We start from the raw sequence: 12,175 nt of genomic DNA, 5'->3' as shown, positions 1-12,175 counted from the left end.
GTTTGCATTCAAAGTTATTACTGAAAAGGCATTTCTTGAATATAACATCTTATATTTTTTATTTTATTTGTCAGATCTGTATATTCTTTACCCTTGTTCTCTTTTTATTCTTTAAGTTACCATGCTCTTCAATTCTGTACCCTCCTCCAGACCTCCCTCTCCTGTCTTTTTTCTTCCAACTAGCAGAACTCCCTTTAATATTTCTTGTAGAGCCTGTCTCTTATTGACAAATTCTTTCAGGATCTGTTTGTCTGTGAAAATTTTAATCTCCCCCTCAGTTTTGAAGGACAGTTTGGCTGGGTACAGAATTCTTGGCTGGAAGTCTTTCTCTTTTGGAATCTTAAGTATATCATACACTGCCTTCTCGCCTCCATGGTGTTGGTTGAGCAGTCTAAACTGAGTCTTATGTGGTTTCCCTTATATATAGTAGATTGTTTTTCTCTTGCTGGTTTCAGAATTTTCTGCTTCTCTTCAACATTTGACAGACCGAGTAGTACGTGTCTTGCTTGGCGAGGGCCTATTTGGATTTAATATGTTTGAAGTTTGTTGAGCTTCTTTGACTTGTGTATTTATGTCCTTTATGAGGGTTGGGAAGTTTTCCCCCATTATATCCTCACCTACTCTTCCTAGCCCTTTTCTTCTCTCTTCTCCCCTTCTGGGACAGCAGTGATGCTTATATTTGCACATTTTATTTTGTCCATCATTTCCCTGAGATCCAGTTCAAATTTTTCTATCTTATTTGCAATTTGCTGTTTTGAGTGTTTGAAATCAGTTATCCTGTCCTCTAGTTCACTTATTCTTTCTTCTACCTCTTCCAATCTGCTGTTGTGGTCTCTAGTATTTTTTTTTTTGGTCAACAGTATCTTTAATGTCTGTGATATCTGCTATTTTTGTATTCTTTCAAATTCCTCTTTTTGCTCTTCTGTTGTGTTCTCGATCTCCTTTATGTTATTAGCCGTCCCACTTATTTTATTTAGTAGAGTTATATGAACATCTTTGATTAGTTGTTCCAGTGTCTACGTCTCTTCTGGTGTTTTAGTTTGGTCAATAGTTTGGGCTATTTATCTATCTGCATTGTGATATGCTTAGTGATTTTTTGTTTGTTTGTTTTTGTCGCATGTAAATATCTTGATTGATTTACTTTGGAAGTTGATTTCCTTCAGTGGTCTAAAGCCTTGTGTTTGCAGGATGGATGTGTAGCAGGATGCAGTGCATGGCATGGGGTACAACAGCGTGGTGATGCCTTGCAGCACGGTATAGGCACAGTTTGGGGACGCTACACTGGTGCCTGTGAATGTAAATGCCCAGCGGCCAGGGAGGGTGTTGCTGTGCAGGTGCTCAGGTCCGAGGGAGTACATAACCTTTGTTGTGCACTGGTCTAGGGCCCAGGGCCCTTTGTGCCATGTGCAGAGCTATGGCAATGGGTTGGCATTATGCCTGCATGGGCTGGGGGCAGATGTGACCCAACTGCACAGGTCAGTGTTTCCCAGGGCTCTGATGCCATGTGCATGCATGGGTCTAGGAGTGCCGTAAACTGATGTTCCCGGAGCTGAGGTGCATTACTGGGGGCCATACATATGTGTGGCTTTAGGAGTGCCTAAAGTGATGTACCCATGCACAGAACTCAGCAGGGGTGGGGAGAGTAGGGGGTGATGAGGCTCTGTGACACTATGGACTGGAGGTGGAAATAGCCTGGGTATGGAGGTAAGCGCCTGCTGCCTTTATGTGCTGGTGACTGCCTGCAGTTAGCAGGAAGCAGGGAGCAAGCGGTTGTGGTCAGGAGGGGCGCAGGAGAGGTGGGTTGGGCTGTGCTTGAGGTGTGAGGGTGTGTGAGGAGTGGGGGCGGGTGACGTGGTTCAGGTGCATGGGGTGTGGGGTGAGTCGTGGGTTGCAGGGCTGCACTGGTGAGGGTAGCATGTCCAGAAACAAGGCTTGGCTTGCTTTCTAGTCCTCGTCAATCCCCATCCATGCGCTCCTGTGGGCTCTGGGCTTCCACTTGTTAGGCTCCACTTGTCTGCTTTTCAGTTCCTGAGCTTTTGCAACTAGGGCTACCTCTGTACACTGCAAGTTGTCCCAGAGTGAAAGGCACCTCCACGTATGGTCTCATGGGAGGATTATCTAATCTCAGTGTGGACACTACAGTGTAGTCCACAGGGTCAAAAGGGAGGCTTTTGCAACATGGCTAGAAGCTCATTCTTGGCCTCCTCAACTCACCTCCCCTCTGGAAACCTCCACAGGAAGGCCTGCAGCTGGCAGGACTTGACATTCTATCTATGCAGGTGGCGGGGCCTGTCAGGACGCCTCCTCAGGACCATGAGGAGCCCCATGCCCCTGTGCCTGGGCGCCCTGCAGGTCCTGCCCAGACCTGCCCTGACCTCCTGACACAGAAACATGGCGCTGGCAGCCTTCGGAAAGGCCAGTACGGATCCCTCAGTCCCAGGAGTACTTGGCGAGTCCTCGGGAAGATCAGGAAACACCCAGCTGGGTTTATTTTGGCACCGAGAAGATATTTGACACCATTTATCTAAAGGTTTTAACATCTGTTTTCTGAATTGATTATTATTTTGGAAGTGTAAAATGGTGATTTCCTACATCTGTTATTTCCTTTAAATTTAGTAGCAAGCTTTCTTCTGTGAAAAAAAACCCCTCCACCCCTTTGACACCACTGTGGACTTATTTGTTCACCATCACACAATTTCTAGTTTTCTATTTGTTTCTCTAGCTCTGCAGAAAGGGGGAAATTGGAATTATCTTTCTCATCATTTTATCCCTAGAACCTATTACAATACTTAGCTCAGAGTAGTTTCCTAATAAATTTATGCATAATGACCCTTTAGCCTCCTATATTCTGTAGCAGCTAGAAGGAAAAATATGAGAGGATCATATGGTAGCCCATGACAAACTCTGGGATCTGTCCTATAACCACTTGTTGAAGAGTGCTTTGAACACTATTGCTTTTTTATTTCTTTGCTTTGTATATATGTTATACTATACAATTTAAAAAGTTAAGAAAATTTTAGCTTAATGAATGAGTGAATACTTGAGGCAGTGGGGGAAATATAGCAATTGAGGTTATACTATGAAATGATTTTTTTTTTAGAAAGTTAATGAAAGATATGGAAAGTTATGGAGAAGGGCAACTTGAGGAAAATTTTCAATTGGACCCTGTTTCAATGTTCCTGATTACAAGTATTTCAACTCAAATCAAGTTAAACCAAAAGAAGAATTTATTGGATCATGAAATTCAAGGAAGGGTTGAGGAAAGAAACCACATGAATGATCTGGCGTCTGGACTTAAAGAGCAAGTAAAAACAAGGATGCACTCCCATTATATTTTAGTCTTTGCTTCATTGTGTCTTCATCTGTTTTTTTGTATACTCTTGGACCAGTTAAATGTGGCTTGGGTATAGAGGTTTGTGAGAATATCATGGTGTCCTGCATGTCCAGACAGGTTGAGTTAGTACACTGTTGAAGATAATGCAGCAGTAGTTTAGGAAGAGATGTGGAGTACTGGAACTAGAAGTCAGTGGGAGGAGATGGATTTGAGAAATATTAAGTAGTACAGTTGACAAATTTTTTCAGAGTGAAGGAGAATTAGAGTGATTGAGAATTTGAGTGATTCTCTTTTCTATCTTGAGGAACTGCTGATTTGGTGATGCTGTTAATCAAGTTAGGAAAATAGAAGAGAAATATGCTTGGGTTAGAAACATGAATTTGGTTTAGAGATATTGAATTGGAAGTTCCTAGGAAGCTAGTTAAATATATGTATCTGGATCTTGGAAGGAACATCTAAGCTAAAGATAACAGTGCTTAGGAAATTGGCAGCAAAAGTCAAGGCCTCGGGTGTGGATAAAATTGCCCAGCCTGGGTGTATAAATTGAGCAGAAAACTGGACTCCTGGAGAAAAATGGATATTAAAGGCATAAATAGAGAAAGTTGAGTATGAAATAAATAGAAAGAACAATTAGAAAGATAGGAAGAAATATAGTGTCAAAAGAGTAGAGGGGTTTGTCAAGGAGAAAGTGTCAAATGTCAATAAGGTTTGAAAAAGAATCAGTTGATTTGACCATTGGTAGATCATGGGTGATCTTAATGAGAGCAGTTCCATTGGGAAGTTAGGAGACACTTTGCTTTAAGGTCAAAGAATTAATGATGAGGAGATGAAGTAGAAACAAAGCAGTGTAGATTTTTTTCCCAATAAGTTTGTGTGTAAATGAAAGGTGAATAATGGAAGTAGAAAGAAATGCAGGGCTGTTTTTTTTTTTTTTTTTAGTTTGGGATGGGAGAGACTTGACCATATAGTTAAGAACATTAAACAGATTTGTTACTTATTCTAGCTTGGATAAATTTTATTTTTGTTTAAATATTATACTAACTGCTATAAGGGTTTATTAATTTAGAGCAGAGAAAGTTGGACTCTGAGTCCAGAAGCTTGGATTCTAATTTCAGTTCCCCAGAATAATCACCATAATAATTATAATTATCATTTTTTGTATTCTGTTCTATTTGTCAGGCTTTGTATTACTAGACCCTTTATACATAGCATTGCTAATTCTCACCACAAATTAATTTACAAGGTGAGTATTATGCCATTTTATAGGTAAGGAGACTGAGAGTTTATTTCTCAGGATCACATATATTTTTAGTGATCAGGCAAGAATCCGTCCAACACAAATGTGTCTGATTCTGAAGTTGGTTCTCTCTTTTTTTAATACACATTGCTTTTCTTTCTAACTTGAAGTCATTTCTTAAGTTTTGGGGTACCATTTCCTTATTTGCTAAATAAGGATAGTCATATCTGTCACACCTGTATCTAAGTGTTAAATGAATACTGTGGTAATACTGTATTTGAAAAAGAAAAAATATATTTGGTTAAATACCAGCAGACCTTATAAATGTGGTCACCTTTAGTACTATCATTTGTCTAAACGGTATTTTACTTTTTAAGGTGGTGGTATCATGGATACAGAAATGTCTGAAGATATAGACCACAACTTAACTCCTACCCTTGACAGCATGTCTTATGGAATGCCGAATCAAACAGGATCTGAAAATTCATTGCTGGATGAAGATGATTATTTTTTGAACTCGGGGGATCTTGCAGGAATTCCAGTCGTTGGTAGTGACAATGAGGATGAACAGGATTTTAGTTCAAAGGACAATCTTGTTTCTTCAATTCATACTGATGATAGCTTGGAAGTAGACAGAAGAGTCACACAGCATGAATCAGACAATGAAAATGAAATACAAATTCAAAGTAAAGTAAAAAAAGACTTTCCTAAACAGTTCGATCAGGTTTCTGTCTTTAAATCCATACGGAAAGATTTTAGTCTAGTAAGAGAAAACAGCAAAGAGACATTTTCTGGAAAGGAGAAAAATAGAGACTTAACTTATGAACGTGAAAAACGGTTGGATAAGCCCCATAAAGATTTGGATTCAAGGTTGAAAAGCAGTTTTTTTGATAAAGCAGGTAATAATTATTGGAACAGAACCATAAAACAGAATAAACAACAAAGTCCTGATAATAAAGCTCTTATTAATTACCTTCTGATGTTAAATGAAGTATGAGTAGTTGAATTCATTGTAAGCTTGTTATTTTTCTTCTATCTTTGTTCTTTGCAAAGGACTGAATTTTTGTTAATGATATAAGTGGTTGAAAAATAGGTCAAAATCTTCTTTCTCCCTCCCCTGATTGCAATATTTTGATGAGAAGGGCAAGATACTTGTGAATTATCTATTGATTTTCTTTTGTTGGGCATTGGAACCTGAAGCTGGTTTTAACTTCTGTGTGCTGTTTAAGCACTAATTCAAACTGCTGTCCCACCAGTTAATACAAATTATTGAGGGTTTTTCTTTTTGTTAACATTTCTACTTTATTTTAGAACGTTCTTGAGGTAACTTGAGCCTCTTTGCCTGGTGTGCCCTCTACTTCAGCTCCAAGTCATTTTTTAATATGTCATATGTTTTCTTATGTGCGTTCTTTTCCTCCTCCTATTTTATTTGCCTGCATGCCATTTTCTTTCTTTGTATATATGCCTGTGAAAGTACTTCTGTCCGATAAGGCTTATCTCATAAACCCCTTCTACTCTGTAGTCATTCATAACTTCTTCACATCAAGAATGAATTGTTTCCTTATTTGTAGTTCTACAGAATTTTGTTCAGGCCTCATTATAGTACTCTTCACACAGTATTGTAGTTCTGTATTTGTTTTGATTTACTTACTAGTGTAGGAGTTTCTTGAGGGCCAGATTGTATCTTATTCATCTTTGTATTCTGACGTCTATCCTGGTGTGGTAAAAACAGTAATCTTTCAGTAAGTATTCTATAGATGAGAATTAAAGCAAGGTATACTTACCCTCATATTTCCTCTGAAAATACAAGGAAATATATGGTGTGAAGAACAAACTATTATCAAATTAAAGCGAACAATTGTTTGTGCAAGTGTATACTATAGAGGATATTGAAAATTTTGATAGTTTATCCTCAAGGACCATAATTTCTAGTAGTAAAAGGACAAGACAGGTCAGGTGGTAAAAGTATCAGTGACCGGTTGAATATAATAAGATTTAATTTGTAGTTGAAGACAGGGATAGAATAGTTTGTCATAAGGCAGTATAAGAAGATTTCTTTCATTTGACTGAGAGAGTATGTTTGAAGGTTTCTTAGAGAGGATTTTGAATTCAGTGGACAAGAAAGGATTTACAAAAGAGAGGTGAATTTTAAACTGAGATGAGTTTGTAAGACTCAGAGGAGAGATTAGGATAGACAGAGGACACTTGAATGGTATATGCAGAAATGGGGGAGAATAAGTCATTTTCAGAGCATAAGCAAGGAAAAGTTGTGAGATAAGGCTAAAAATTATGTGGGGCCAGATTTTGCAGAACCTTGAGTGAAACTTTCTTTTAGGTTTATTTGGGACCCATTTCACTCTAATAAGCATCTTTGTTGGGAAAGAGAGGTGATAATCAAATGATAGTTTTTTAGGTCACTCTATAAAATTTCTGAGATTTGTTATTCATGTACATTTTTTTTTTTCCTTTCAATAGCTAATCAAGTTGAAGAAACATTACATACCCATTTACCACAAACCCCAGAAACAAACTTTAGGGTAAGTTTTCAGTGTATATGTAGATTACTGTAACTGTGGCAAGTGTCAAAATTTTCTTTATGTCACTTTCTAAACTGTAACTATATGTGTTAGGTAGAGTGCTGATTTCCTTCATTTGGTTTTATTATTAAGGGCATTTTGTGATATTTAGACATATAGCAGATTTACTTTTAGGTATAGGAACTCTACTGAATGTCCATAGAGTTCTTCATTTCCAGTGAGCTTTTCTTTAGGTATTAAACCTGAAGAGGACTAATTTTTAAATCTGAATATTTATTAATCCTTTATATTGTGTTTTAGGATTCCAGCTACCCATTTGCCAATAAAGAATCCATTGGTTCGGAACTGGGAAATTCCTTTGCATCAAATATTAGAATTAAAGAAGAACCTTTGGATGATGAGTATGACAAAGCAATGGCACCACAGCAGGGACTACTAGACAAAATTAAAGATGAACCTGACAATGCTCAAGTAAACATTTCACCTTTTTTTTTTTTGTTCTTTTTGTTCCACACATTGAATTACTCACTTGAGAGAGGAAGTTCTTGGTTAAGAAGTGAAGTTGTTTGTTGACAGGGCGAGAGAACATTCTTAGAAAGGGTGAAGCAATTTGAAACATCTTGTGAGTATAATGGTAAGGAATCAACAAGAATTTTATGATACCATTCCTGAGTTGTAATTAAGGCTTTTGATCTGTTTTGTTCCTTAATACCACTATTCTGTGATTTTTGCAAAGCATTTTAGTGTATTATGAAGGAAAGTGTGAAAGTCTTCAAGGATTTGAGATTGGTACTGCAGACATGATGAAGGTTTATGGTGTTTTATGAAGTTTTATGGTGTGATTAAGTTTATATAGGGTAATAAGTCCTTTGTAGTTACTGCTAATCAAGTGCAAGCAAAGTATGGATTTAAATATTTGTCAGGAGGAATTTAATGGACAGGTTATTTTTGGAATTGGAAGGTTTGATTGTTTGAAGAGCCATTTGATTGGATTAGTGGGCTGAAGATAAAGGAGGCTTTGAAGAGCAATATGGGTTTCCAAGTTGCGGTCTTTGAGTAAAAGGGTAATGGTAGAGTGCTGCTATTTCAGGGTTACTCTGGAGGTAAAAGTCTTGGAGCTCCTGCAGCTGTGAAGTTCTGAAGTCATCTGAGTTATCCATGCAGTTGATAATATTGCAGTGATTGGTGTAGAAGAGAGAAGTTACATCAGATACTGTGGTCATTTTGGATAGTAGGAAGGTATTCAAGGGATTACTGCACAATAATAGCAATTTTTTTGAGGGTAGACTGTGTTTTGTACAAATGATATGAATTTAGAGGATGAGAAGTTAAAGATAGCATGAATTAGTCATTTCTCTGAAATGACATTTGGTCTGGAGAAACTTTATCTTCCCCTGCCGTTCTGTTAAGGGACTTTAAAATGTGAGATATCTGTGAATTTTTCAACCATGTTTCTTTGAGCAGGGATTCTTAACCTTGATACCATTAATATTTTGAGCCAGATAATTCTTTGTTGTGAGAGCCTGTTCTGTACATTTTGGAATGCTTAGTAGTATTCCTGGGCTCTGGTTACTAGATTCCAGTATCACCCTTCCCACCCTGTTCTACCAACCAAAATTGTCCTCAAACATTCCCAAATGTCCCCTGGGGAGGCATCATTGTTTACTGTTGAGAACCCTTGTTTTAGAGTAAGGATTATAGAGATAGATGATTCCTGAGAGTCAAATTGATGCTCCGTTAAGTAAGAATTTCATGTTGCCTAGTGGAAGGTAGCAAGATAGGGTAGGGTAGTGGTGATAAAATTTTAAGAGTTGGATGAGTATGCAATGGTGACTACAAAGATGATGGAGAAGAAGTAATGTAAAAATATTTGAATGGAAGGTAGATTAGAGGCATATTTCTAGAAGCAGGTAGAGTGGAGGTCTTAAATATCTGAATTAGGGATAAATAGATGTCCTGACACTCAGTTAATGTTCATGTGAAAGTGCATGCCTCAGAAACCTGCAGCTATGTTTGTATGCAGAAAAATGTCATTTTTCTTTACCTGACCTAGTTGGATACAGGAAATACCTAGAAATAATAATGCTGTCAGACTACCAGAAATATTACTCTCTCTTTGTACTTGACCCAATGACACTTTCCTCGGGATGAAAAGGTAGTAATAGCAAAGCTCATCAGGAAGAGTTTTTAGTATTCCAGTTTTGGAAATAGTCAGAGGTACCAATGATGAGAATACAAATAGAGTAGAAATAGTCAGGACACAGAAACACCTACATTTTAATATACTTCCTCAGAATGTAATGCTGTGTTGTAAAATGCTGAATATGAGGTTTCATTCATGATTATGGGAAATAACTTCCCTTAAGGCTCACCATCTGAGATTGGTCTCTTAAGGAATGTAAGTAGATCCTGGACATAAGGTCCAGAAGCATTCTTTACCCTTGGCCACTGTAATAAGACATTCCCAGCCTGTGAGTGGGTAAATGTCGTTTTTCTTTAGGATTTCGTCCCTGTTGTTGGCCACACCATTCCTCAAGGATCAGGCCTTTTTGGTAATTCTTCTAAAAATCCCCTCAGGAGATCGCATGTTATTAATTACAGATACCTGGTTCTACTTGTTTCTTTCCTTCTTTTCTTTTGCTTTTTCTTTTCTTCCTTTTTTTTTTTTTTGGTTCCTTTTTCACTGTCCTGTTCTTTTAACTGTTCCCCACCCCCCCACCTATGACTGCTGGAAATCTGTTCTTGCACTCAATATTGTATAATGCTTTATTACTTTTATTCCTCTCCCACAGACTGGAAAAGGGAGTCCAGTGTATTCTTTCCTTATTCTCTAAAACAGTACTATTAACCTAACTCTAAAAAAATGCTAATATGACTGTAGTGATCAGTTAGTCTTTACTTTTGAACGTCAATTACTAGTAGCTGTTTTCATGGTTAAAGAAGGTTGTAATTATGTCTTATGGCACCTTTTGAAAACCTTCCTTGGCATATCTCTGTGATTAACTTGTAGTTTTTCTTTCAGCTTATTTCCTGATTCTTGTTTTTTTTACATAATCTACTTTGGTCTTAATTTCCATACTCTCCCATATAAATCACTAAGGAGGGTGCTGAAATGTATTTTATATTTAACCTCTTTTACCCTTTTGCTCTTAGTTATTTATCCCATTGTGATTTTCTGGGTTCATCAGTCCTCCTCCTGCCTCTAATACTGATATAATATCATTGTGACTTCTTAATTTCATTTCTTTAGACTGTTCATTTTGCATGCTACTGTAATATTTTCTGTAGTACTTTTACAGTTACAGGCACTTGTACACATACTATTTTGTTTCATCTTCCCAACAATCTGTATAAAATGGCCAGAGCAGAGGATATCAACCCCATTTATAAAAGAAGAAGCTATAGGTTAATAGAGGTTAAGTTAGTTACTAAAGGTTACATGGCAAAGAAGGAACCAGTCTGGGACCACATTAGTTTACTAATTTTTCTATAAATAAAAGTTGCTTAATAAAAAAAAATATGTTTATGTATATATGTATATATATACACACACACACACACACACACATCTAGAGAAGGTTTTCAAATATAAGCTTTTAAAGAGAGTCATAGATCTCATTTGTTTTTTCCCCATTTCCGATAGGGTCTAAATGCTGAATACTTAGTAAACATTACATTAAAAAGCATAACTTTTTTTTTTCAGTTTTGCTCATAATAATAGAGGAAGGCAGATTTATATTCTTTCATTGAGATACATGGATTAGGATGGAAAAGCAAATAAATTTTTACAGTAGTGATTTGTATAGTCTTGGAAAGTAGAATGCAACAGTTTAGTTGTTGGGGATTTTTTTTTGCCATGTCAAATTAGCTTGTCTATAGAAGTTGGGTTCTTCATTTCTAATTTACTGTTCTGGGATACTGCTAGGGATCTTCCTTTGTGGTACACAATGGAAAAGTAAAGGTATCGGTAAAGGATTTTTGTGGGGCTTTTTGACACCTGTGTTTTTTTGATTCTCTAAGCTTTTAGATCATCAGTGAGACTTTTGCTTCTCAAAAAATCGTATTTATTAATCATTTGCTGGTCAGTGATTTGTTTATCAAATAATTGTAAAGTTAGGCATTGTGGGAAAAACAAACATAAGCCAAACATGGCTTCTGCCTTGACAGCATTGTACAAGATACAGCATACTGAAGATATATACTAGTTTTACTATGATATGTAACTCATACATACTGAGGCTTAAGGAAAATGTCAGAAGTCTGGAGTATTGCTACAGAGAAAAAGCTGATTGGAGACCATTAAAGCATATCAGTGTGTGTTTATTATTTCTACAGTTTTCTGGGATTTTAAAATTTTCCTTTTTTAAAACTTTAAAATATGCTCTAATGTGTAACATAAGAATGTCAGAACATAAGAATGTCAGAATAAGTCAATATTAGAAAATCTTTTACTGTAAGAATATAATCATATTATTAGGTGTCAAAGACATCTTATGTATAATTCATTCTACATTTCTTATAATAGATATTCTCTTGATCATGGCAAAAAAAATCTACTTCTGATCAATAACAATCATTTAATTTAAAAGTAAAATGGGAGAAACCTCTTAATAGTAATTATTAAAAGAACACAAAATACTGATGTCACCATTTTGGCCCAATAACTGTTGTTGGATTTTGGCCCAATACCTGTTAAAGAAATTAGAAGAATAAATAATAGAAAAGGGGAAACACAGTAATCATCATTTTCTGGTAAGGTTCTTTCTTAGAAAATTAATAGAATTTATGAAAATTTAGTGGAGTAGCTAGCAGAATTAGATTTTATATAAAAAATAACAATATCTCTATGATCCACTTGTTAGATAACAACTAAAAAAGTATTATACATGACAATTTAAATGAATTTGGAAGCTGTTATTTAAATGTAAGAAATTTTATGATGTCATTTATTCCAAAATTAAAATAATAGGTTTGCTGCATTGAAAATAACAATATGCTTAGGTTCTGGCATTTTGAAGAAGAATAAGTAGACATGTGTATGCATGCACATGTATGTTATATGTAGAT

The 12,175-nt window shown here is 36.4% G+C and overlaps 1 protein-coding gene across 13 annotated transcripts in view; it reads left to right on the top strand.

The window, feature by feature from the left end:
• The window catches only part of ZMYM4 (zinc finger MYM-type containing 4), a 273,687-nt gene that overhangs the window by 149,951 nt on the left and 111,561 nt on the right, over positions 1 to 12,175 (top strand). For 9 of the 13 annotated variants that reach the window (XM_077150338.1, XM_077150329.1, XM_077150333.1 and 6 more), the window contains 3 exons: positions 4,949 to 5,470; positions 7,047 to 7,108; positions 7,409 to 7,579. The exons of 2 other annotated variants lie outside the window; for them this stretch is intronic. In XM_077150338.1, coding sequence (XP_077006453.1) covers positions 4,949 to 5,470; positions 7,047 to 7,108; positions 7,409 to 7,579 — 755 coding nt within the window. Of the gene's footprint in view, positions 1 to 3,100; positions 3,306 to 4,948; positions 5,471 to 7,046; positions 7,109 to 7,408; positions 7,580 to 12,175 lie in introns of all 13 variants that reach the window. 2 more of the 13 variants (XM_077150335.1, XM_077150336.1) reach the window with 2 other exon arrangements.

This window comes from Tamandua tetradactyla, chromosome 2 (assembly GCF_023851605.1).
Source record: "Tamandua tetradactyla isolate mTamTet1 chromosome 2, mTamTet1.pri, whole genome shotgun sequence".
Classification (NCBI taxonomy): domain Eukaryota; kingdom Metazoa; phylum Chordata; class Mammalia; order Pilosa; family Myrmecophagidae; genus Tamandua; species Tamandua tetradactyla.
Note: the sequence above shows the minus strand (reverse complement) of the source record. Positions and strands in the feature narration are given on the sequence as shown.